The 27,460-nt window shown below is 45.9% G+C and overlaps 2 protein-coding genes across 6 annotated transcripts in view; one reads left to right on the top strand and one right to left on the bottom strand.

The window, feature by feature from the left end:
- COL8A1 (collagen type VIII alpha 1 chain) overlaps positions 1-4,393 on the top strand; it is a 99,384-nt gene extending 94,991 nt beyond the window's left edge. The window contains exon 5 of the mRNA XM_068160664.1: positions 849-4,393. Coding sequence (XP_068016765.1) covers positions 849-2,755 — 1,907 coding nt within the window. The 3' untranslated portion in view covers positions 2,756-4,393. The remainder of the gene's footprint in view (positions 1-848) is intronic.
- A 2,193-nt stretch (positions 4,394-6,586) lies between these two features.
- ST3GAL6 (ST3 beta-galactoside alpha-2,3-sialyltransferase 6) overlaps positions 6,587-27,460 on the bottom strand; it is a 59,944-nt gene continuing 39,070 nt past the window's right edge. For all 5 annotated transcript variants that reach the window (XM_068160659.1, XM_068160660.1, XM_068160662.1 and 2 more), the window contains 5 exons: positions 21,167-21,262; positions 17,865-18,051; positions 16,473-16,610; positions 11,762-11,914; positions 6,587-10,355 (listed from right to left, as the gene is read on the bottom strand). In XM_068160659.1, coding sequence (XP_068016760.1) covers positions 10,275-10,355; positions 11,762-11,914; positions 16,473-16,610; positions 17,865-18,051; positions 21,167-21,262 — 655 coding nt within the window. In that variant the 3' untranslated portion in view covers positions 6,587-10,274. The remainder of the gene's footprint in view (positions 10,356-11,761; positions 11,915-16,472; positions 16,611-17,864; positions 18,052-21,166; positions 21,263-27,460) is intronic.

Here is a 27,460-nt window from a genome sequence, read left to right as displayed (position 1 = left end):
AACTCCTCTCACAGCACAAGAGCACCAAGCAGCTTCTGACACCTGCAAAACCTCTTCAAAAACCATTTACAGCAATATGGGACAAAAACCAGGTTTTGCTGCTTAAGATTGTAGAGGGGGAAATCACTAGTAAAGTGGAAATGGCTTTTGTATGGCAAAAATGAAGCAAATATAATTCACAATAATTACCTTATGGAAAAAGGATCACATGGAAGCACAGAATGCCATCTTGGAAGGATCATCTGGTGCAGCCTTTCTAGGTAATAGTAGAGTTTACATGAGACAGCTCAGCACCCTGTCAAGCTGAGTCTTAAAACTGTCCAATGTAGGGGAATCCACTGCTTCCCTTGGGAGATGATTCCAATGTCTAATTGCTCTCATAGTGAAAATTTTTCTTCTGGAGTCTAAGCAGAATCTCCCCAGGAGTAACTTGTACCTATTACTCCTTGTATTTTCCATGTCACTCCTTGCAAAAATGGAGTCTTCATACACCTGGTAGTCCCTCTTGATGTACATGGTAATAAGGTCTGCACTAAGCCTTCTCTTCTCATGGCTGAACAGAGCCAGTTCTCTCAGCCTTTCTTCACATGGCAGGCCTTATTATCCTCTGGTCATTCTCATGGCCCATGCAAGTTTGGAGGATACAAAACAGTAGGAACATCTTCTTCATTCCAAACACCACCCTGTAACTCACTGGCCAGCTCAGCCTCCACACCTGCCACAAACCATGAGGCATCATAAGCAGCACATTCAAATCAAAGCTGTGTTTCTCAGAGGATGCAACAGCCAACACCTTTTATCCCTCCCCTTTCCTTTCCGTTTTTTCTCCTCTTTTCTCCCTCCCCCAGAAATACCCATGCGCAGTCTGAGGGGTGAGCAAGGTCCCCCTGGCGAGCCTGGACCAAGAGGGCCGCCGGGGCCGCCGGGATTGCCAGGTCACGGCGTGCCGGGAGCCAAAGGAAAACCAGGGCCACAAGGATACCCAGGAATCGGGAAGCCGGGTCTGCCTGGGATGCCAGGGAAACCGGGGGTCATGGGCCCCCCAGGGCCGAGAGGGGAGATGGGGCCCAAGGGGGAGATTGGGCCCATGGGAATACCGGGGCCACAGGGACCACCGGGGCCTCACGGGCTCCCCGGCATCGGGAAAGCAGGGGCACCGGGGCTGCAGGGACAGCCAGGGCCCAAGGGTGAGCCCGGCCTGAAGGGGCCCCCGGGAGCCCCTGGGATGCCAGGGCCAAAAGGGGAGAAGGGCATGGGGATCCCAGGCTTACCGGGGCTGAAGGGGCCGCCCGGGCTGCCCGGCCCCCCTGGTCCCATAGGGCTGCCAGGGGTTGGCAAGCCAGGCATGGTTGGCTTCCCTGGCCCACAGGGACCCCTGGGCAAACCCGGACCCCCAGGAGAGCTAGGGCTGCAGGGGCCCCCAGGGGCTCCTGGCATCCAAGGCCCTCCCGGCCTACCCGGGGTGGGCAAACCCGGCCAGGATGGGGTCCCTGGCCAGCCGGGCTTCCCGGGGGGCAAGGGGGAGCAAGGCCTGCCAGGCCCCCCCGGGCCCCCCGGCATGCCCGGCGTTGGGAAGCCAGGCTTCCCCGGGCCCAAAGGCGAGCGTGGCGTGGGAGGCTTGCCGGGGCCCTTGGGACCAAAGGGGGAGAAGGGGCACGCAGGCCCACCTGGCATGGGGGGGCCGCCAGGGGAGCCAGGCCAGCCGGGACTGCCGGGCATCATGGGCCCCCCAGGGGCCGCTGGCTTCCCAGGACCTAAAGGAGAGGGTGGGGCCGTGGGGCCACCAGGACCAGTGGGCCCCAAGGGGGAACCCGGCCTGCAGGGGTTCCCAGGGAAGCCAGGCTTTCCTGGGGAAGTGGGGGCCCCTGGGCTGCGGGGGCTGCCAGGCCCCACAGGACCCAAAGGAGAAGCCGGCCACAAAGGCTTGCCTGGGCTGCCAGGTGTGCCAGGGCTCATGGGGCCCAAAGGTGAGCCAGGGCTCCCTGGTGCCCAGGGGCTTCAGGGCCCCTCAGGCATCCCCGGCATTGCAGGGCCCAGTGGTCCCATTGGGCCCCCGGGGCTGCCAGGGGCAAAGGGAGAGCCTGGCCTACCTGGACCCCCTGGCTTCCCTGGCATGGGCAAACCTGGGGCTGCAGGGCTGCAGGGCCCCCCAGGGAAGCCTGGTGCGCTTGGTCCCCCTGGCCAGCCAGGCCTTCAGGGGCCACCTGGACCCCCTGGGCCCCCAGGCCCCCCAGTCATCATTCCACCGACTCCACCAGCTGTAGGACAGTACCTGCCTGAGGCAGGGCCGGGTGTAGAAGGCCTCAAGCCCCCCTATGGCTACAAGGGCAAGAAAGGCAAGGCTGGTGGTGTTGTCTATGAGATGCCGGCATTCACAGCCGAGCTCCTCACTCCTTTTCCCCGGGTTGGGGTTCCTGTGAAGTTCGACAAGCTCCTCTACAATGGCCGGCAGAACTACAACCCCCAGACGGGGATCTTCACCTGCGAGATCCCTGGTATCTACTACTTCGCCTACCACGTCCACTGTAAAGGGGCCAGCGTCTGGGTGGCCTTGTTCAAGAACAACGAGCCCTTGATGTACACCTACGATGAGTACAAGAAGGGCTTCCTCGACCAGGCTTCGGGCAGCGCTGTCGTCCAGCTGATGCATGGAGACAAGGTTTACGTTCAGATGCCATCCGAGCAGGCGGCAGGACTCTATGCCGGGCAGTACGTTCATTCGTCTTTTTCAGGATATTTATTGTATCCCATGTAAAACAAAACCCAGGCACACACACACACACACACACACACAAACCCAGCACCTCTCTTCTCCGCTTCAAACTTATATACCACGAAAGATGCATTTTATGACCGTTTTGGACCATCTTGTACAAAAGATACCAAGTTTAACATTATGCACAGCTACTTATGGGGGAAACAAATAAGTAATTGGGGTGGTAAACATCTCTGAGGATGTTTAACGTGCTCACAAACAGTTGTCTCGCACCCAAGGGGGGCACAGTAGCTGTAATGATATATTTCTGTGCCGCCACGCTTACTTAATTTCATTCACCGTTAATTCAGTGCTAAGGTTCAAATCAGCGTACGCCACTCACTCCTGCTGCATATCTGACTGTTGCATTAATCATAGTTATGAAATTAAAACCAGTGACTTAAACCCAAATAGGTCTGTCTCAAATTCTATGGGGAAAAAAGAAATTGAGTGGCTTTTTTTGTTGATTTTTTTTTTCATTTTGCCAGCAGGTCTGCCTGACAAGCAAAGATTCTCTTAGCTGGAGACCTTTATTTCCCTTCCCTCCGTGTGAAATAGCCCTGCAGGGTTTGGTTTTTTTCCTGAACCATTTATTTATAATGAAAAGGAATACTGATGGTGTAGCTGTTCCCCACAAGTCTTTTCCAGCAGTCACTGGACCCAGAACACCACCGCTGACTCCAGCAGCTGCTGGGCTCTCCTCCAAATGCCACAGCACTCAAAAAGCCTCCATCTGCTTTTGCCTGGTTGAAGTAGATGAGGCAGAGGAGAGTTAAAAATGAAGGGCTCCCCATTTGCTTTGCGCCCCCTGAGCAAGACACTTTGGCCAATGCATGGTGATACTGCAGGGCGGTATAAACTCGCTGGGGTTTCTGTGCTTGTGCCAAGGACCAGCAGCTGTTTGCTTGTCAGGAGAGACACTAATTCTGCCACTCAGTGAAAATTAAATCAGTTTCCTCTACAATGACTAGGCAAAGCAGAAATAGCTGTGTTTGCTAATTAGCTAATTTGTTGTCTGAGATCAACTGGTAACTTCATCAGCAATACCCATAACGCAGATTTAGCCGAGAACTTTGTTTCAAGTAAAAGCTGATTTCCAATCTTATTTATATGCTGCCAATTGTCAAGGAGAACCTGCAGGCCTCCATCTTTTCTGTACACGAGGAAATCAACTTCCCTGCAAGAGCTGTGAGCTCATCAATGGTGCTAATCTCACCTCCTACTCCTTTCCCAAGGGCAGTGTACTTTGCTGTGGTTCCCTGTACAGTGCTGCACATCACACACTGTTAATGCTAGTTGAGTGAAATACTCGTCACTTCTTCAACGCCTTTAGCTAACGCTACCGCTTTTGATTCAAAAAAATGAACTAGATTTTTCATGCAGAACTAAGATTGGATTTAACTGGCATTACCATTATTTAAATGCAGAGTTTAATGCAGTCTAACATTGACTTAAGGACTTCAGTCATACAATGTGGTGCTTTATCTCAGAAATCTTACGGAACGGTGGCAGGAATGGACAGATAGCTCACCAGGCCCTGGTGACTTTGGTGTGTTCCCAGAATATATGAGATATGTCAAAAGCAAATAATTTTGTATTTAAAATTTTTGTACTGATTTGAAAAAGAAATATCTTATTAAATATCTTTTAAAAATATTTCAAGTCCTGTCTTCACTCAGCAGAATCGTTAGAAGCGACACGCAAGCCACCGAATTTCAGACGACAAAGACTCTGACACCACGGACAGCCTGACACACAGAAAGAGATCCCCTGTTTTTAGTTACCTTCTACTGGCAAAACCTGCCCTAAATGGCTGGAGGGAGCATGCCACCCCAGCACTGCCAGGGGAAGTTTAGATTGGATATTAGGAAAAATTTCTTTCCTGAAAGAGTGGAGAGGCATTGGAAGCTCCCAGGGAGGTGGTGGAGTCACCGTCCTGGGAGGTGTTCAAGCAGCACGTGTATATAGCACTTCAGGATATTGTTTAGTGGTCACAGTAGCTGGGTTATGGTTGGACTTGATTACCTTAAAGGTCTTTTCCAACCTTAATGATTCTTTGATTCTGTGGGAGGGCGAGGACTGAGCTGAGGGCTCCAGCCAGCAGCAGCTCAGCACCTGCCAACATGGGAGTGCAGCTTCAAAAGGCACAGGGACGGTGTGGACAGCCACAGAACCAGATATCACAGAGATGTGCTGTCAAGGATTTGTGCTCTCCAGAAGTCAGAGCTGTCTGCCCAGACTGGGAGATTCACACCGTGTCCCTGCCCTGACTACCTCTGATTTGCAGACAGTTTTCCCATGACTCCCCCTCTCCATTTTCTCACTTATAGCAAAAACCTAGTGCAAAGGTGGCAAAATGTTTGTCGCTGATCTATATTGCTACTCAACTATGGCTCCAGCATGGAGAGTAAATTAGAATCTATAGAGTAGCTCCCCCCTCCCCGAGTCTCACCTCAAAGACAGGCATTTCCTCCAAGCTGGTGAACTCCTGAACTGTCAATACTAAACTGAATGCATCAAATACCTTCCACTGAATGTCACTGAACTCTTCTGTAAGGCAGTAATTCTCTATATCTCTCTCAGACTCCCTGAAGTCGCTGGCTAAGCTGCTCTCCACTCCTCAGCATCTCATTTTTACTGCACAAAGAGAAGACGACAAACATGAGCAAAGTATCACAATCACTGTCCTTCTATTTAAAGTCTTTCAACACACGTCATCTTAGTTAAACATCTTCTATTTTAGCATTCCTCTGAAAGTCTGCAATAAGTGAAGAGTCTAGAGAACAAGTCTTATGGAGAAGCAGCTGACAGAGCTGTAATTGTTTAGTCCGAAGGAGGCTGAGGGGAGACATAGTTGCTACCTGAAAAGAGGCTGGAGTGAGGTGGGAGTCAGATTCTTCTCTCCATTATCAGGTGACAGGAAATGCCCTGACATTGTGCCAGGGCAGGTTTAGGTTGAATATTAGGAAATAATTTACTGAAAGTGGTTTAGGTTGGATATTAGGAAACAATTCACTGAAAGTGGTCAGACATTTGATTGGGTTGCCCAGGAAGGTGGTGGAGTCACCATCCACGGAAGTGTTCAAGAAACGTGGGGATGTGGCTCCTGAGACATGGTTAACGGTTGCACTTGATAATCTCAGAAGCCTTTTCCAAATCAAACAATTCTATGATTCTAAAAGACAGTCAAAATTAAAAATCCATGAAGCATTAAAATCAGGAGGATGCTGTTCTTGAGCTCACCCACAAAAACTGTCCCTGCTTTTACTGAGCCTGGTGTGAGATCAACTGCACTACAGCTCAGCCTACCGAGCTTCAAACATTTTCAGCTCTGTTTGCTCTCCTAAGCACCACAAGTTTGTCTGAAACTTAACACCGGTCTCTGACAAGGTCGTGTGTACTTGACACACCATTACCATGAATAATGGGGCTGGGCATACTCACACATACACACACACACACACAGCGCTGACCTTGCAGAAAGAAGCCCGAGGGCAGCGTCTTTTAAACAGAGGGTTTTATTCACAGGAAAAGAATCTTTTTCCATTTGTAGCATTCAAAATGCTACTCAGAACAACTGAAAGGATGCCTTCCAAATAGAGCTGGCACTTTAAAGGCATATAAAACTTAAGACAAATGGCAAACAAAATAAGTATTTACCGATACCAACAACAGATGTTGAGCTTCATATGTTCTTTAAAACAAATAAAACTCACCCAAACAAACAAAATCAGACTCCACTTAAAAGTTAAGGTGTTTATACTACCTCTCAGGGCATTTTAAAAAGGAAAGTGTGGCATAGGAAACAAAAGGGACCATCCATTAAGTATCAAACAGCAGAATTGTGATTCTTTATTATTATCACCGATACAGCCACTGGCAGTGTCATTTAGTTGTGTCTTTTAGGCACTCTCAGATCCATATTTAGTGCAATAGTTTGTGACCTTCCTTCCTAAGTTGTATCTCTGTACTTTTCCTTAATTATTACAGCAGAGGAAAAAAATACTTTCCTGACAGAAAACAAAGAGAAACACCCCTAAATGTCTCTGAGGCAAGCAGAGCTTTCAGCTAACATCACGCCACCTGTGGTCTGTGTGCTTGGGTACCTTAGATCTGGGTCTTCCTGAGGGTGCAGCATCTTGAAGGGAGTGGCATATAAAATGCAGGAGCACCTTGGCTGTGAGATGATGCTGCTGCCCTGAAATTCAGCAGACTGTTGGAAGAAGGGATGAAACCATCTGACTTTGTCATTCATATAGGAAGAAAAGGAGCACAGAAGTGTGAGGAAAATATCCCTGGGAGTGCTGCTTCGTTTCAAAACTGAGTCTGTCACACAAATGCCAAGGCTTATTAAGAAGAAATAAAAAGGAGGAGCCAATAAGTGCTTGCAGACACCACACTGAATGCACTGAGAATACCAAATGTGTTATTTAAATAAATATCTCAGGGAGACCAAAAAAAAGTTGATGTGGAAAAAGTAAAATTAAAAAAAGAAGTCTATTTTAAGCCAGACGATTTTGGGAGACACCATTTGTTTTCCATCAAGCCTTTCTTTCCAGTTACTTTGTTTGGATTCTAACTATAGCAGAACCATCTCACTATCCCTCCCCCAAAAAAACACAAAAGGCAGAAAACCTCCTAGGAAAATTAGGAGAAAGCAATCAGATTAGCAGGAAGAGTATCTATGGAGAGGAAACAAAGGAAAGAAAAGAAAGACATCTCCTAAAAGGCAAAGCTGAGGAGCTAAGGACCCACCTCCTGTCACTGAGGACAGGGATGGAGAGGCAGAGGGAAGCAGCCTGCACCATCACAAGAACCAGGCACTGTGAAGAGGACAAATTCCAAAGCTCTCCAGCTCTCCTGGACACAATCTTCATGGCCAGCATACTGTGACAAGTTACATGGACCTAGCTGGATCTGCAGTGGCAGCCTGTGGGAGAGCTGGGGGCACCTGGCTCTAGATTAGCTCTGGGTTTTGAGGGGGAAGAGGCAGCTCCCTGTTTCTGCCTGGCTCTGCTCTCAGCAGTGAGACCTGTCTAAGATCCCCCATGCAAAGAGAGCTCAGACAGCATCCCCAGCTTTGCAAACAGCCTTACTTCAGCATTTTTCCACATAGAATTGCTGTTGTCAGTAGTTTAAAACACTGCAGCTCTGGGGATGCAGGGTCACAGACAAGCCTTTAATTAACTGAAATAGTAATGAGAAACAAATGCCACTAAAGGGAAAGACAGCAGTGTCACTGTTTCCTGAAGCAGGCTCCACCTGTTGGTATTCAGATTTTTAAACAAAGATCTCCTCAGAGCCTCAGAAATGTAGATGCTTGAAAAATAAAGGGGGAAACAAAACATTTAACTAAAAAAAAAAAGGTGGGGGAGGTGGGAGCCAGAGAACTGAGTAAGAGCCCTTCTGCCACTGGGTGAAGTAATTCTCCTTTTCCCCCATCTCCACCACCACAGTCACCTGCTCCAGTGCCCCAGGACCTCCTGCACACCCTTCTCCATGCTCTTGCCCACCACTCTGCACATGGCTGGACAAGGGGCAACTCCCTGCAGCAGCTGGGCCCAAAGGACACACATCCAGCTAGCAGGACACCATGGCACAGTTTGTCCCTTGCTGAGGACATGTCTGAGTCCATCCCCACCTTCACCACACATTTTTGTGGTATCTGGAGTTATTTCAGATATGTCTGATTTGCTTGAAACACCAAATCTCAGGAGTCACTAGATGAAAACACAAGCCTCTTCCTCTTCAGCTGTGGCTCCTCTCCAAAAATCACACCACCCTCACCCTCCCAAACAGCAGAGCCAGGGAGCTAAAGATAGAGATGAGAACTACAGGAAGCTTGGTTTTCTTAAACACCTATTGTACTCAGCAAGAGCAACAGGGAAAAGAAAGATGACTCTTTGGTGACTTCAAGGCTTATTCCTCTACAGTGCAACAGCAAAGAAATTGTGCCAGTGCTCCCATAATGCTCATCTTCTGAAAACACAAACACTGCGCTCTTGGCCTGCTCGAGTTTTGCATTCATTCAGGAATTGTTTCCACCACTCCCAAACACAGCAAAAGCAGCAAAGGCTTTTTCTACCAACTTTAAAGATTGTTGGGTTTTTTTTGAAGTGGACTTTTGTGCTTTCTTTAGGTGTGACTGATCAAGGTACCCACAAGATCTTCAAGCTAATCTATCACAATGTGAAAAAAAAATTAACATAAATATACACACCCTATGAGAGAATTGGAACAGCACATCACTTGTTCTTCTCTTGACAGCTGTCAAGGGCATTCCCAGACAGATTTAAGTTAATCAGCAGGCTTGTCTGAAACAAACCAATACAGGAAACAAACACTCCATTAAATGCTTCAATTAAAACCCCAAGGAAGTCCCCACTGCTAAATGATTTCATTTAGCCACATCCTTTAAACCTAAATGTCAAGCCAGGAAGAGGTAAACAGAAGCCAAATGATAATTCAGCTGAGGTACATCTTGTGTATTCCCTAGCAGGGTCTTCTGCCAAAAATGGGAACATTCATTGCTTAGTGATGCATTTTGAGGGTGGAATCACATTACATCTGAGAGAGGAAATTGTGCTGGTTTGGAAAAATACACCTCCGTTCTTGGGGAGCAAAGAGAAAGATACATGAGAGAGATCCTGTCCTGGAGATCTAGGAGTCCAGCAAGCATTGCCTCCAAATTTAAACTCAGCCTTGAACATCTCTGTCCCAGCTCATGCTTCTGCTGTGGTCTGGAGGAAGCAGCTGACATTCAAGAAGGACAACTCTCCCCTCTTTTCCAAGTCACGTTGCCAACAGTAAAATGCATTGGGCACACAGCACAGGGAGTATGGATTTCCATAACCTGGGCACAATGCAAGCCATGTCAATACCAACATCTCCACAAATCAGACCAAAAGCTCTTCACCTTTGGCAAAGGCAGGCAGCAGTTCAGAGTTGTGCAGAAGTTGCAGCTTCTTTGCTAAGATGGACGTGTACTCCTCTGAGGCAGGGCAGACCAAGCCTGCACTCTGTATTTCCCCCCTTCTCCCAAACACACAGTAATGATATATAGGTATTGTTTTAAAGCCATTTTCATACTACAAGACAGACATTCCAGACTTTATACCCATCTACTATTATGAAACACTGGTCATCTCAGTCTCTTGACTGCGTAAGTCTTTTGCTCTTCTATCAGAAACAAAAGCATTCCAGAGAACTAATCACTTGGAAAGAGTTCTTGCTGATAAATAAGTGATGTGCATCACATTTTTATACATCCCTGATACTTTCAGCTGAAAGTTTCATGGTTTTCCCATTATTAAATAGCTTCACAGAAATTCAGTTCACTGTTTGCGACAGTCCGTTACCCTCGGGCTCAGAAGACACTTCTGCCTTGGTGAGGTTTCTGTGCTCCTTTTCAACAGTAAACAGTTATGTTGCACTTTAAAAAAAAGTCAATACAAAAACCATAAAAAAAATGTTCAGATCTTGAAAACAGTGATTGTCCTTTGTGTCTCCCACTCAGCTTTCATGTCAAATTGACCACAAAGTTCTTGTCTATAAGCTTCTTCAAAAACTTCTGCTCAGCGTTGATGTTGTGGTATTCATTCTAAAGAGATGTGACAGAACAATTAAAACAGAGAGACTCAAATTATTATCAGAAGCATCACTTGGTTGCCCTTGCCTTTTAATTTCTGTGGTAACTGGAAGATAAGAGTAGGACAGCTCTGTGGAAAAGATTTCTTAGCAAAGGCTGTAGCAGAGTCTCCCCAGAAAACAGGTGAATGACTCTTGCTCAAAAATAGATAAGATACAAACTACAAAGGATGATACTGCAGCGGCAAGAATAGGTGAGATGAGCTCTCAGAGAAGTCCTTCCACCACTAATTCTCCCAACTCCTCCCTGTGCTTGGAGAGAATGGCTGCATAGCCACATTTACAGCACAACCAGTTTGAAAATGACCAACTCTCCAAGTTCAGTGTAGGTTCTTGAAAAGCACACACTGAACATTTGTAATCAGGTGCATCCTGCCAAACAGTTTCAGGAAGTCAAAACCAGATCCTGGATACACAAAGGACCACTGAAGTTAGTGGAGGACAGCACAAGAGAAGTAAGTTGACTGACAGTCTGAAACACTGAATCAGTACACTGAAACGAATATAAATACTACCTAAAATATCTTACCTATGCAGTATAGCATTTACAGCTCAGCACTACTAAGGAACTAGCCACAAAGTTTTTCATCAGTTGTTTGGCTGGTTTTAAAGTTTCAAGAGTTTAGGAAACTTATGGATGTCCAACCAGTGATCAACCTCACCCTAGCTTTGTGCACACTGTGAAAAAGCACCTCCAGAGAAGAACCTCAAAATGAGGGCAAGTTCAGTGCCAGAAAAATCCCAGAGCAGCAGGCCGCTATAAGTCTCCAGAGAAACAGAGGCTTCCATGGACATTGCCCCCATCCTCCTTCTTCAGGAAAGGGAGGAGGAAAGTAAGTCCCCATATACCCTGGGCATGCACATAGAAAACTTTGTATTGAGGTAAAGGAGTTGGAGTCAGAGCAGGCATCTCTGATTTTTGCCAGCCTCCTGCTGCTCCCTCCACTTAGGAAGTTGTGGCTTACCCCTCCTGTATGCAGTTCCTTCTCTTCCTACCACCCTCTATGAGCTGCTGCTCTTTTCTGCTTTCCATTTCTGAACTCCAGCTCTTTTCCCAATTGCAAGTTTATAGGGCTTTAACTCCTTCCTTTCCCACTTGACTCTTCTTTCTCTTTAACGAATTTGGCAGCTAAGAAAAACGGTGCAAGCAGCTGCCAAGGCAAAGGAAAAAGCAACCAGAAACACTATCCATGTTCTGACAGTGGTAGCAAATATGCCTCTAGGAACAAGAGCTGCCCAACCTAAGGATAAAATCAGTACAGCAAAACAAAGCATACAGATGTACAGATCTCATGCAGACATTGCAGGATACACATTGCAGCACAAGGGACACAAATGTCATTATCCACACTGTCATACCTGCATCATCTGAGACATCGTTTCATTGCCATAGTAGTGCAAAGAGCTGTTTCTGTCAGTGAAGTCATACTTGAAGCCTGCCAGGTGAACTTCATGGCACATGTGAAACGCTAGTGTGATGGCAATGAGCCCTGTGGTTGGATGCTTGGGTTTCTAAAATGGAACACAAAGAGCACATGTACATAAATCACTGGCAGCTTGATGGGAGCAGCAAGTCTAAGAACCAAGGAGGCAGAAGTCAGGTGGCCTGGCTCTTCTACAGACACTTGGTTTCATGGTTTCACCTCTTTGTGTCCCATAATGAGTAAGATGCTGCCTGTACACTTTCCATGACCAGGGCTATCTGTCATGTTGGCCTTCTCCACTATTCTCTGGTTTCTAGTGTGGGCTGAGCCCATATTGTAGGCCTTTCCTTGGCAGAGACATAAGGAAGGTTTCCTCATCCTTCTGCTTGGCCTACTTTCATGAAACTGCTCAGGCTTCACTATACTGAAGACCATTCTACCCTGTCAAATTTGACTGAAGTAGCAGATGTGTTCAGAAGTTTCTAGATGATAGAGAGCCAAATAAATAGAAAAATATGGCATGTCTCAAATCTTCATAACACCAAACTAAAAAGGCATAAATGCCACTGCTGCATCAACTTCACTGCATTTGAACATTTTCACAGCAGGGAAATTCCAGAACAGGGCTTTAGACCCTCACTCACTATTTCCTTCAGAAGAAAAACTCCCTGCAGTGAAGCAAATGCAATGTAAAATATCAAGAACAGGTCATAAACAGGTTTTAACCACGCAAAATTCAGAGCAGCTAACCAAAACTCTCTACAGCTACCTGAAAGGAAGTTGCAGTGAGGCTGATGTTGGCCTCTTCTCCCAAGTAATTAACAACAGGACAAGAGGTAATGGCCTCAGGTTGCCACATGGGAAGCTTAGATTGGATATTAGGAGAAATTTCTTTATTGAAAGAGTTGTCAGGCATTGGAACAGGCTGCCCAGGGAGGTGGTGGAGTCACCATCCATGGAGCTTCATGAATAGATGTGACACTCTGGGAGATGGGCTAGTGGTCACGGAGGTGTTGGATAGGAGGCTGGACCTGATGATCTTAGTCTTTTCCAACCTTAATTAATTCTATCAAAAAATAGCTTTTCTTACAAGAGCAGAGAACAACTCATTGCAACCACTTGGTTTATCTTGTGATCAGGTCCATGACTCCTGACAGCAGCAGCAGCTCAAATGATCTAAGGAAGTAAAAGAGGTAAGGTGCATACAGAGAGGTGAACTCTTCCATTAGCATAAGTGACAAACCTGGGGGGAAAATATGCCCTCAGAAATGGACAAAACTTGCAGGCACTAATGCCCTCCTTAACTAAAATAACCATCTTAGCCAAATAAGCTAAACAGTTTCAAGAACTGCAATTAAACCTCAGCTGAACACAACAAATCACTTACTTCTTTGATCTCTTACCCAGGGCTAACTTCAATGCAATGTGTGCTTGCAGCCCAGAAGGCCAAACATATCCTGGGCTGCATCACAAGTGTGACCAGCAGGATGGGGGAGGTGATCCTCCCCCTCTACTCTGCTCTTGTGATACCCCACCTGGAGTACTGCATCCAGTTCTGGGGTCCCCAACACAAGAAGGATGTGTAACTGTTGGAGCAGATCCAGAGGAGGGCCATGAAGATGATCAAAGGGCTGGAGCAGCTCCCGTACAGGGACAAGCTGTGAGATCTGGGGCTGTTCAGCCTGGAGAAGAGAAGGCTCCAGGGAGAACTTATAGTGGCCTTCCAGTACCTGAAGGGGGATACAAGAAATCTGGCAGGAACATTTACAAAGACTTGTGGTGACAGGGAATGGACTGAAGCTTAAGAAGGGTCAATTTAGATTAGGTATTAGGAAGAAATTTTCTGTTCAAGGCCAGGTTGGATGAAGCCTTGAGTAACCTGGTGGAGTGGGAGGTGTCCCTGCCCATGGAAGGTGGGCTGGACCTAGCTGATCTTTAAGGTCCCTTCCAACCCAAACCGTTCTGTGATTCATTCACCTCTGAAAATGAAGTCGGCAGAGCAGTACTGGACAGCTCCAAGCAGAAGGTAAATGCACTCAATGACAGAGAAAAATATTTCTTTGTATTATATCATACAAGGACAAATCCCTGGGGAAAAACTACTAACCTGGGCTCTGTATGCTTACCTAAGGTCACAGAATTAACTATCACTTTTTATGAAGGAGGGGTTTTGTAACATCATACAATTTTTGGAGCATTACAAATAACATCAACTTAAAACACATGTTGTTGCCCAGGGCTCCTGCCAGTTAGCAAAATAACTTTCTGCCCCAGGGAGCCAATAGTATAAACTTAGTGGTGACTCTGTTGCAACATCCATACTAAATAGGATGCAAGAATTATGGTAGGAATGCTACATGTCAGGATTAGCACTACTTGGAATATCAGGAATACCACAGGTTGAAACTGACTCTGCTTATCTTTGGCTATCATAAAGTTCATCTCAAAAGAAAATACTGGGGGCGGGGGGAATAAATGAAAATTAACACTTGTTTCAAAATGCATTATCACACTAGAGTAGATATTAGGAACCATTTCTTCACAGAAAGAGTGATCAGGCGTTGGAACAGGCTGCCCAGGGATGTGCTGGAGTCGCTGTCCCTGGAGATGTTCAAGAAATGTGTGGGCATGGGACACAGTTTAACAGCCATGGTGGTGTCAGGCTGACAGTTGAACTCTGTCTTGGAAGTCTTTTCCTGCCAAAACAATTCTATGGTTCTGTGACTAGCACCTAAGCACTATCCAGACATCCTGGGCCAGTAATGGAATTAGTTTGGCCAGCCCTGTTTAAGGCGAATAGGCACAGCCCTGGAATGACTCTGCCAACACTTTCTGACTTCAGCACTGCTAGGGCATCACATCCAGTTTTGCAGTTGTTCTTCCCAGCTCTGCTAACACCACCACAGTTGTTACAGAGAAGCTGAACTATGCACAGATGTGGACACAAGGAACATGAGGCTGGCTTAATGGATAAGGCAGACTGCAGGGAAGCCATTGTAGTCTTCAGGGACTCCTGCAGCAGAAGCACAGGACATCAAAAGCAGCACCAGCCCTTTCCAGGAAGGTGCTACAGGACAGAGAACTCCAAAGGCACCCCTGCAAAAAGCCACCATGAAAATGGGGACCCCTGAGGCATGACCTGCAGCTTAGCTGAGCTGCAACAGAACAACTGCAGATGTGCAGGCTCCCAGCCACTGCCGGCCTCAGGGACACGGGAGAACCGAGGCAAAGCACATCTGAGCTTGAGCACTGGGGCTGCCAGGGACAAGGGAATGCAAACCCCAGAGATAGAGCAAGCAGGATGCGTAGGTGGTGGGAAGAGGGCTCCAAGCACAGGCAGACTCTGCAGCAGGAGAGATACAGCAAGCACGAGAGGACCAGAGGACATGCATGCTACCCAGAGCAACTGAGAGCCTTGTGGCTCTGTACCAGCTCCAGGACACCACACAACTCTTTGACTCACTGACAGCACTGGTCCTACTTTTATACTCACTGAGAGAGGAGCACAGGAAGAGACAGGAAGGATTCCTGTAGCCACAGATATTCTGCAGCCCTCTAGGAGACAGGCACCCAACCATTACTCTGCTCCCTTCCTACCCTTACTGAAAAGCTGAAAAGCCAGGGAGCCCCAGGAAGCACACAGCTAAACTGGGTATTCCAGTTTGACAGTTAGTAAGGGAGAAAAGCATCACTAGTAGGCTCAAAAAAGAAAGGAATTAAACAACCAACCAACCACACAAAAAAAACCAACCAGCACAACACTCAGCAAGTCCCTCAAATGTTAGAAAGATTAAGCCAGAAAACAAAGCTGTGGTAGATACTCCCCTGTGACAGCCTGTCAAACATTTCCACACGTCAATGGGCTGATCCTCATGGAGCAGCTCCGTGCAATGAGGTGACCCCAGGGAACCCTATTTGTGCTAAACAGCACGTGGTCAGTCCTGGATGCTCAAGGGAGGTCTCCAGCTTGAAGGTTTACCTTTCATCTGGAATATTCTTCAGTCATAAACTGACACTTAGAATGTATTTTTACATCTAGATTGTTAGTTAGCTCCTTACAATGCTTGGCATCAACAGTAAGCACAAGAATGCTGCTAGACACATGTCATTAGCACAGGGCTGGAATATCCTGTAGGCTCCCCAGTTCCCACCCATGTCCAGCAGCATGAAAGTGCAGCAGTGTTAGAATGACTGGATTGTTGGGAGTTTTGAGGTTTGTGTTGTTTGGGTGGGGGTGGGGTGCTGGGTTGGGCTTCTTTTTGCTTGTCTTGTGGCTTTTTGTTTGGCTTTTAAGAAAAACTACAAACACATCCTACATTTAATAATTCAAGACTCCTTATGTATTTCCAGAGGCTCTTGGGATCTGCCATGTTCCAATGCCTGTCTGCTCCTCTAACTTTGTGAAAGATGTTATGCCCCTCCACAAAAACATTCCCATTTAACACTAATTATAGAATCCATGAAAATATTTCCAGCATACAAGGCTCCCCACCCTCTTTCTGGATTCCATTTTCCCATCTCTCTTGACTGCTAAAACCAAACTACTGCAACACAAACCTAAAAGATGTCCACTGTAAAGAGGCAATTACCTCTGAGTACACGTTTGGTTGCATAAAACTAAAAAGGCACAGAAAGAAGAATCCTACCTCCTTCTTGGGAAATCTTGTTGGGAAATGAAGCCATTCATAAGCAGTCTTTCTGGTGATGCTGGGATCAAGAATCCTGATTTGACTAGATTTGTATATCATGTTCAGAGCTGGTTTCTTCCAAAAGCCTTTAGCACTCTGTAACATGCAAGCAAAGACACCTTCTTAACAGCTATGAACAGTTGATTTTGGTTTTGTAGCAACTCTAACCAGAATAAAATCTAAGGGCAGGAGATTGAGGAAGAAAAGGAATGCTGAACCTCCCAGAGTTCAAACACAAACATGTGCCAAATTGTGCTCCTATGACACCATAAGCCACTGCAGCAGCAGAGGTTGGGGCTGGCTGGAAAACAGCTTTGTGGACAGGTCCCTGATGGACAACAGACACCATCACTGTGCCCAGGGCATAGTAAATGCTCACTGTGTGCTTGACCACATTACTAAGAGCAGAAAGAGCAGGTAGGCAGAAATTATCATTCTGAAGCACTTTGTGCTGTGCCTTTCTGTAACCTCACAAATTTATGTTTTGGGCTCATGCAAGAGAGTGTCAAATGGGGGCAAGCTCAGCAGAAAACTACTAAAACAGCAAAGGGAGGGGGAAGGAAGAACATCAAACAAGAAGGGTCTGAGAAGACTGGGTTGGTTCAGCACATCCTCAGCTATCAGGCAGGGGGTTACAAAAAGACAGGATCAAACTCTTCTCAGAGGTACATGATGAAGGGAAACATTACTTCCTGTGAGAGTGCTGCAGCACTGAAACAGAAGTTGCAGAAATATCCTTGAAAATACTGAAAGTTTGCTTAGATAATGCTCTGACAGGCTTTGAACTTGGCCCTGCTTTCTTTCAGCAAGGTTTTGGACTAATGACTTCTGGAGAGAAGTTGCTTCCAACATTATTCTGTAATTCCACCAAGTATGCAGGATAAAATAATCTGGGGAATGGTTGGGTCGTGGATGTCAGAATACAAAACAGTGCTAGGAAGAGGATAAAAAGGCTATTTCCAGAGGAAAATGGCTTTGGAGTGAGGAACTGATCAAATATGTGCATGTAAAGGAGAATAGAGTCATTGATGGGAAAGGGATATTGAGCAGACTGACTAGAAGATCTAGTGCTCAAAATTTCCTCATTTCCAGAGTGGTGGAACACTGGAACAGGCTGCCCAGAGAGGTGGAGCTTCCATCTTTAGAGTCATTCAACGCCTACCTTGATGCCATCCTGTGCAACCTGCTCTAGGTGGATCTGCTCTGGCAGTGGGGGGGTTGGACTAGATGATCTCCAGAGCTCCCTTCCAACCCCTACCATTCTGCAATTCTGCAACTAAGCTTAAGAGCAAACCAGGTATTTCACAGGAGAGGTGTGTGGCAGGCATGTGCATGAATAGTTAAACTTACTATTTTCTGACCACTTAGAATCTCCCAAAGCCACTTCAAGTCACGTGGCTTGAAGACAATAACAACAACAGTTGTGTTAGGGTCATAGTGGATGGGATCCGAGAAGATGGATTCCGGGTAAGAAAGACGGAAAGTGGTCCTCCTCCCAACATCCTCTTCATAGCCTATAACAGGGCCATTATTCATTCTGCAGAGAACAGAGACAGCAATGACTTCATCACTGAAAGGGTTCTCAGACACTGGAACAGGCTCCCACACCTGGAGGTGTTCAAGAGGGGACTGGATGCGGCACTTGGTGCCATGGTCTCGTCATGAGGTCTGTGGTGACAGGTTGGACTCGATGATCTTTGAGGTCTCTCCCAACCTTGGTGATATTGTGACACAGAAGAGGTGGTTGGACTTGATCTGACAGGTCTTGCCAACCAAAAAGATTGTATGACTACCCCAGTCATGTCCTTACTGCATGGTGGCTGGCACAGAGGCTGCAGGGCAGACAGCATGGCCAGGTACAGGAAGGTTTCACAGCCCAGCATTTATTTATCACATTACATGCTAGATAAGCAATTATCAGGTGCACTCAACCTCTAACTGAGAAGGATCAAGCACCCCTGGGAAATTGGCCAAGGTGGTTTAGAATACAATCACTTGATTGCTTATCATGTCACTTGAGCAGGCAGTCTTCTGATTTGGCTCAAACACAGACATTGGAGAAGACCAAAGAGAGTAGCTGCCCGTGAAAGTTACCTATTGCTCCATTCACAGTGCGAAGATGATCCGAGTCATGGAGGAGGCAATTTAAGAAGGTTTTAATACTCTTCACTGTCCTCAGCATGCAGCAATTAGGGTTGTGTACTGGATGCTGATAGACCTTTGTTTTGGGGCTTTTTAACTGTTTATTTGGGGTGTTTTGATTGTTTAAAATATTACTTGCCCAGACACCCCTGCTTTGGGATCTAACAAGCTGGTAACAGTGAGCAGGTGGGTAAGGTCTCTGCTCTGAGGTGTAAGAGGGGCCCAGACACCCCTGCTTTGGGATGTAACAAGCTGGTAACAGTGAGCAGGTGGGTAAGGTCTCTGCTCTGAGGTGTAAGAGGGGCCCAGACACCCCTGCTTTGGGATGTAACAAGCTGGTAACAGTGAGCAGGTGGGTAAGGTCTCTGCTCTGAGGTGTAAGAGGGGCCCAGACACCCCTGCTTTGGGATGTAACAAGCTGGTAACAGTGAGCAGGTGGGTAAGGTCTCTGCTCTGAGGTGTAAGAGGGGCTGTGTTTCAGTCTCCTTCTTTGTAGATTTCACTTGGTAAGCATGTTGCATGTTCTTTGGAGAACTCAGGCAGGGTGTCTCTATGCTCCATTCCTGCTCAGAATAGGAAGCACACTGCTTAGGAGCCAACGTTTGCAAAACAAGGTGTGCAGACAAACGTTTCAAGGTTTAATGATGGATTCTGATAAAACACAGAATGCGAACACCACCTCCTCACTCACAGGAAACAAGAGAGGACTTTATTTCTGACAAAGCTTTGAATTTAGAGCCGATTTTAAACGTGTGACAGCAGTCCAGAGGAAGATTTCCACTATAAGAAGAGTAAGACAGATTTACAAGGAGCACAAATATTTGAAACAGCTTCAAAATAATCCATGGAGCTCCCCTTGCATCACAGTGACTGTGTGTGATTACGCTACAGTGGAACTCATACAATCACATCATTAGCTCAGTTGGGAAAGACCTCTGAGACCAACCATCAAGCTAACACCACCATGGCCATTAAACCATGTCCCAGAGTGCCATGTCCACCTGTTTTTTGAACACCTCATTAAAGCTTTGCATTTGCCCTTCCAGCTTCTGGAATGAGACTATTCCAGACCACTGGAAAAAAAACTTCTGAGCTCATTCATTATAAAAAAGGTTTTGTTTTTTTTCCTCTGCAGATTCTGATAGAAGGCAACTACTTCTTCATGCATGTAAGTAACCACATTCCAGCTAGACACTGATGTACTGGGTCACAGAAATTAATTCCACATGAAATTTATTCTCATTTCTCCATTCTCATGGAGAAATAAAGACTTCCTAGGCAAAATAGGTTGGCATTTGCCTTTTGGTCAGCTGCAGCTGTTAGATGGGAAGAAAAATGTTCCAGTATCTAAACAAAGCCATCTTTGCCACTTCCAGTTTACAATCCAAAGCAGATTTTAAAGATACTAAAAATCTTCACTTATTTTTACTGTATTTTTTTCACAAAGCACAAGGCTGTCAGGCAAGTCAAGTTCCCTCTGAATGGGGATTGTATCTGCATCACTTTCTGCAATTTTAAGTTCATATGAGGAGCTACAACCGAAGAAGTTCATGCATTCACTTCCACCTCATCAACACATTTCCAAAGGCACATCAAACTCCAGGTGTTGTATGCAACTTGTTATGGTAGTGCTTGAAGACTGAAACTCTATTACTAAACTAAGCATTAGGATGGATGGCAAAGTAACAAAAAGGAGATTCTGTTCAATGTTAAAGACGACAAACTGAAATGGCAGCTCAGAGGTTTTAGTCAACAAGGCTTAAGGCACACTATCGACAGGGTGCCCATAGGCAGAAGGGCTGTTTAATCAGTTACCATCTCAGCTCCTGCAAAGGAGCAACTGATTTATCTTTTTCTTAATGTGCAGGAAATTCTGCTATCATTTGCCAATCAGCCTATTTTCAGTTTGCTTGGCATTTAAGCTTTTCCCCCTCCCTACCCTTTCTTTGCCTGCACTTCTCTAGCAATTCCCCAGTTTCCCTAGTCCAGTTTCCTCTTTTTCAGACCCCACCATCCTCTGGTAGACCAAGGTAGTTCATGAACTTCCAGTATGAACTAAAATGCTTGAGAAAGAGAGGCAGACATTAACATTATCCTCCAGGTGACACATGCCTTGAGATGGACTTCCCAGCACAAACATTGTTGAGTCTGGTTTGAGCAAGGCACATGCCAGCAGAGGGGTAAGACAAGAGTGGTAAGAGGCAGAGCTGCCCAGGATGCTGGCTCACAATGAGGAACACATGCAGGACTCGCATGCTTGGATCCATCCAGAAGGGGTCTAAACACCCCTCAAGGCAGACTGACCAACCAATAATCCTTCCCCCACAAGTATCTATCAGTCTGTGCAATAAGCCACACATCCATTTTCCTCCTAAATATTTTTAAAGGAAGGTTGTGACAGAATAAGTAGAATAACAGAATAAGTATAATAACTGAACTCCAAAGCTATGAGCTGACAGGAAAAGTCTGTTAATTCTTTGCATGTACACCAAGATGGAGACACCATTTACCTTATTATCACGTCATAGGAGTCAATTTTCTCTCCCAAGGTCTTATTTCGAAGAACTCCTCCATTACCAACCACAACACATCGTCGGCAGGCAACGCTGTGGAACAAACAGAACTTGTAACAGGCACAACTTCACACTGTTGTTAATAATATATTTGCATTTAGCTGGTTTATTTACTGACTGCTGTCCTGTGTATTTCACTGTGGCCCCCACAAAGCAATCTCAATCCTGTATCACATGCTAAGGCTGCTTTCAAAAACATGCAAACACACACAAACAAACATGCAGCTGCATTATTTCAGGGATTGACAAAGTCAGGAAGTGGTTTCTATCCTGTGAAACTGGTTTCATACATGTCCTTACTGGTTTGCTGCTTAAGACTCACCAACCCAGAGAAGGTCCAGAGAAGGGCCACGAGGATGAGCAGAGGGCTGGAGCACCTCTCCTATGAGGACAGACTGAGGGAGTTGGGGCTGTTCAGTCTGCAGAAGAGAAGGCTCCCAGGTGACCTAATTGTGGCCTTCCAGTATCTGAAGGGGGCCTACAAGAAGGCTGGGGAGGGACTGCTCAGGATCTCAGGAAGTGATAGGACTAGGGGGAATGGAATGAAGCTGGAGGCAGGGAGATTCAGGCTGGATGTGAGGAGGAAGTTCTTCACCATGAGAGTGGTGAAGCCCTGGAATGGGTTGTCCAGGGAGGTGGTTGAGGCCCCATCCCTGGAGGTGTTTAAGAGCAGGCTGGATGAGGCTCTGGGCAGCCTGATCTAGTGTGGGGTGTCCCTGCCCATGGCAGGGGGGTAGGAACTAGATGATCCTTGTGGTCCCTTCCAACCCTGACTGATACTATGACCCCACTGGCGATACAGGTGCCATTAAATTGTCTTCCATGACACTTAAAATGTTGTCCCATTCTATGACTACACCAATCAGGATAGAATATGTCTGAAACAAAATTGGTCTCTTCTCCCAGGCAACCAGCACCAGAACAACAGGACACAGTCTCAAGCTGCACCAGGGGAAGTTTAGGCTCAAGGTGAGGACAAAGTTCTTCACAGTCATTAGCCATTGGAATGTGCTGCTCAGGGAGGTGGTGGAGTCACCATCCCTGGAGGTGTTCAAGAGGGGATTGGACGTGGCACTTGGTGCCATGGTTTAGTTATGAGGTCTGTGGTGACAGGTTGGACTTGATGATCTTTGAGGTCTCTTCCAACCTCAGTCCTGCTGCTTTAGCTTACATTGAAGATCTCCAGAGGTCTTAAGTTGTACAGTATTGCAGAAGCACCTTACAGAATCACCAAGGTTGGAAGAGACCTTTACTTTAGAGGCCTCTGAATTGTACATGTGAAAAAAATGTAGCCCAATGACACATGATGGCTCTTCAGATGAATATAATCATGTCGATTTTTCTCCCTCTGTTTAGAAAGTACTGTCTAAACATAGTATCATATAACATCATAGTAAACATAGTATCATATAACATGCATGCTATCATGACATCAGAGGGATGTGCTTCATAAGTTGCATTTCACAAGACTAGAGAACATTAGGCAGCATTACTAAGTATATAAAACACTGAGCTACAAATAAGATCTCACACTACAGACAAAATAATAATTCCTTTTCAATTTAGAATAGTTTCCACAGCTAAACAAAGCACCCAAAGTTAGAGATTAGGCAAGTATTTGATTTATGAAAGTAAATTCTACTGGTAAGATCTTCCATCTTATCCCAGGTTTTCTAAGTGGATCTATCTGTGACACTATCTGTGTCCAGTTCTGGGCCCCTCAGTTTAGGAAGGAGGTTGACTTGCTGGAGTGTGTCCAGAGAAGGGCAACAAAGTTGGTGAGGGGTTTGGAACACAAGCCCTATGAGGAGAGGCTGAGGGAGCTGGGGCTGCTTAGCCTGGAGAGGAGGAGACTCAGGGGTGACCTTACTGCTGTCTACAACTACCTCAAGGGGGGTTGTAGTCAGGCAGAGGTTGGTCTCTTCTCCCAGGCAGCCAGCACCAGAACAAGAGGACACAGTCTCAGGCTGCACCAGGGGAGGTTCAGGCTGAAGGTCAGGAGGAAGTTTTACACAGAGAGAGTGATTGCCCACTGGAATGGGCTGCCTGGGGAGGTGGTGGAGTCACCATCACTGGAGGTGTTCAGGAGGAGACTTGACAGGGTGCTTGGTGCCATGGGTTAGTTGGTTGGGTGGTGTTGGACGATAGGTTGGGCACGATGATCTTGAAGGTCTCTTCCAACCTGGTTTATTCTATTCTATTGAATTCTTTCAGTGCTTGTAAAATGCTTTGCAAAGAATAAGGACAGATAGGCTGGTTTGCTGATTTTTCAACCAAGAGATTTTGGCTCTAGGGAGAGTTTACATACAATGTGTAAGACTTCAAACTTTTCCTTATAGGACATGCATATAATTTTTTGCTGTACACATGCTTCTTTAGAGCAAAAACTGTTCAACTTGGTTGCAGCAGGAAAGAAATGACAAAAAACCATTCATATTCTCTTCAGACACAAATAGGTTTACAGCTTACTGAGCATGAGTCTCATCCCAACATCCCACTCCTAGTTCTTTAAAAAGGCTCTGTGAAGTTTCTTTCTGTAGGGAGCTGTGGAACTGTGTCCCAAAGAATATCATAATCTGTATTAAATGCCCAGTATGGCACTAACCAAAACCCTCCTCCTCAGTCCAACTTGGTTTTTCAGCTGAGTATAAATTCAATATGAATGAAAACAGCCTGCTTGAGCTGAGACTGACCAACATCTCAAGGTACAAAGCAGTTCCCTGTATTTCATAAATTCATAGAATGGTTTAGGGTTGGAAGGAAACCTTAAAGATCAGCTAGTTTCAACACCCCTGCCATGGGCAGGGACACTTCTCACTAGAACATGTTGCTCAAGACCCTGTCCAACCTGGCCTTGAACACCTCCAGGGAGGGGGCATCCATGACCTCCCTGGATAACCTGTTTCAGTGTCTCACCACCCTTACCTATACAGAATTTCTTTCTAGTACCCAATCTAAATCTGCCCTCCTCAAACTTAAAGCCCCTGCATCCTATCACTACAAGCCCTTGTAAAACGTTCCTCCCCAGCCTTCCTGTAGGCCCCTTTCAGGTACTGAAAGTTCCTGTAGAACTGTTCATGCTGTGCTGCACAGGGGGAAAAAAGACTGGGCATCAAAGCAATGCTGAAAACCAAAAGCTTACCAAAAAAATAAAATAAAGAAAGAAGAACAAAAAAAGGTGAAACAAGAATAAATGCTAACTGTGAAAAGGACTGTACTTAAAAAAAATGCTGGAATAGCACCTTGATGCCTGCTGCTCTAGGGCCACATCTGCAGAGGGAGTTGCCTTTAAATATATATATATATGTAAATAGCACTGCTAAATGCAGCTCTCAGGGCAGGGTGACATGGTAAAAAGAGCTGGCACACCTTCCTCTAGGGTTTCCTGAGTAGCTTAGTAGAAACCATGCATGCAGAAAAAGATTTCCAGCTGATGCCACAGGTCCAAGCAACTCAGTTCCCTCTGAACTCAGGGAGGAGAGAACTTAACTCTGTGATCCTCCCCTCCGGGGCTGTGCCTGTGTTTGTGCAGTTGTGTGAAGAACTGGTCTGAAGGTCTAACCATAGCTAAAATTAATAGGTTTTATTGGCTTACCTTTTCCTGTCCACTAAAGATAGAACTGACTACCATAGGGGTGGACCGTGTCATGGAGAACTTAACACCTCGGTTGCCCCCATATAAGGGGTCCAGGAGTTTGATGAATAGAAGCAGAAGCAAAAGAACGATCAGAGGACTGCAAGAGCTGCCATATGAGGAAAGGCTGACAGACCTAGGTTTTGATCAGCCTTGAGAAGAGAAGGCTTAGGGGAGACCTAATTATCATGGACCACTACATGAAGGGTGGCTGCCAGGACCATGGAGACTCATCACAAGGAATCACATGGAAAAGACAAGGGGTAGTGGGTACAAGTTACTCCTGGCAAGATTCTGATTGAATCCACAAGACAATTTTCCACCATAAGAACAGTTAGACACTGGACTCATCTCCCAAGGTAAGCAGTGGACTTGCCTACACTGGACAGTTTGAATACAGAATCACAGAATACATCCAAACCTCAAAGATCATCCAGTTCAACCATTAAACCAACCCTGAAGGGTCAACACTAAACCCTGTCCGAAAGTGCCAGGTCCACACACCACTTGACTCCACCACTGTCCTGGACAGACCATTCCAATGTTTCATAACCCTCTCAGTGAAGAAATATTTCATAACATCCATCCTGAACCTGCCCTGGTACAGCTTGAAACCATTTCCTCTAGTCCTGTCACAACACTAAGAAGCCTCACTCCAACCTCTCTTCAGGTAGTTGTAGAGAATGAGGAGGTCTCCTCTCAGCCTCCTCTTCTCCAGACTGATCAATCCCAACTCCCTCAGATGCTCCTTGTAGGTCATGTGCTCCAGACTCTTCACCAGCCTTATTGTCCTTTGCTGGACATGATCTAGCACCTCAACATCCTTCCTGTAGTGAGCTTGACAGGGTGCTAGACCATCTCATTTCCCCTCTGTTATTACCCAGAGAGGTTTGACCAGATGGTCCTTAGGGTTCTTTCCAAAGTGACACTCTGACCATCTCTTACACCATCCTGTCTTCAGTATGTCCATTCCCTCCACACCCACAGAACCTTTCCCTTCTCTACTTCAGACAAAAAGCAGATTAAAAGTTACTTTGAGAAGGCACTGCTTGTTCTGTCCCCTGTGGATGAACTTTAAGTGATTATTTATTACATGCCTTCTAAGCTTTGGCAGAGGCTATAATTGAAAAGCTTCTTCACTACATCAGTCCCTGGCTATCGAAGTAACACCTTCCACTCTGGTATAATAACTGAAGAGCTCTTTAGTTTCTCCTCTCTGCACTGTGCAGCACTAAGGACAGGGAAGGCAAAAATAAATGATTTTAGAGATGGTCAGCCAAGGTTCATGCATCTACAGAAGATGGAGAGCTGCTCTCAAGTCAAACCTGAACTCTGTTCCCTCTTGCTGACAGATGCAGACCAGAACTTGTTCACAGCTAAGAGCTGACCAGCACTACTTGCGATGGAGAAACAGAGTGAAGTTTTGATAAAGCCTTCAACCTCCAGTGCCCTTAACATGCATACTCAAAAACATAGTTATCAGCTGCCTTCAAATAACCAGTAACACTTCTAACACTGGTATGTGAACTTTTGAAATGGATAAAGTCAACAAGCAGATCAAATACTTCTGATGAATTGTACAAGATAGGAGCCACGAATACAGTTACACAAGTTAGAAAGCCCAGTGTTTAATCGCTGACAAGCTCGGGAAGTTGAGGTGGGCCAACTCAAACAGGAAGTCTGGCATGAATTGCTGAATTGTCTCCTCCCATTAGCCCCACCACCTCAACTCCAAGTGTCCCCAGTAACAAACCTAAGTCTACATCCACCGTAACACAGATTCCACTGACAAGCACAGAGGGAAATGGTTTAAGCTAGTGTAAAAATGACAACAACCCACAAAACAAACCAGAATATCACAGGAAATGGAGATAAAGATTATGTAAGCAAGGCTGGACTTAATTCAAAGACATGTAAAGTCACCTTTTTCATCATGTGTTTGTATTAAAACCAAAGGGTGAACAACACTCTCCCTTTCTCCAAGTCAATAAATTGGCAAGAAGAGAAAGGGGTGTGCAACAATTGAAATATTAAAGAATGAAATGGCTGGAGACTACTAAGACCTCAGCTGTAACAACAAGGTCTGAGTGGCTAAGGGATTGCATTTAGGTGTTAGAGATCTGCTTAGAGTATAAATGGATCCTGATGCAAACTGCATGGTGACTGATCTCCAACATCTAAAAGCAATCCCTTAAGTCACTCAAAGCACTGCCCTACCCATGTGGTGCACAAAAGCCCCTCAGCCTCAAGGCCAAGCACTCATGTAAATATTTTGTTTATACAGTGAAATGCTAAAAGAAACATTTTCCCAGGGCACAAAAGAACAATATTGTTAAATGAAAATGTAGCCTTTAAAAGTCAGAAGGCTTGCATCCTCCACATTCCACTGAATTTCTGCTCCTCTGGAAATGGAAAAAGACAATCTCAACCTCAAGTCCTTTAACACACATTCCCATAGACAGTTGAGGAATGCAAATTATTTGCTTTGAGATTATTTGCTAAAAGGAGGCTGCAGAGATCACATATTGTTGACTCCAAAATAGTGTAAATGCATTTGTCAGAATTTACTGCAGGTGAATCGTGAGAATCCAGCAAGA

The sequence above is a fragment of the Melanerpes formicivorus genome, unplaced genomic scaffold, assembly GCF_026170545.1.
Source record: "Melanerpes formicivorus ecotype bairdi unplaced genomic scaffold, bMelFor1.0.p_v2 SCAF_51, whole genome shotgun sequence".
Classification (NCBI taxonomy): Eukaryota; Metazoa; Chordata; class Aves; order Piciformes; family Picidae; genus Melanerpes; species Melanerpes formicivorus.
Note: the sequence above shows the minus strand (reverse complement) of the source record. Positions and strands in the feature narration are given on the sequence as shown.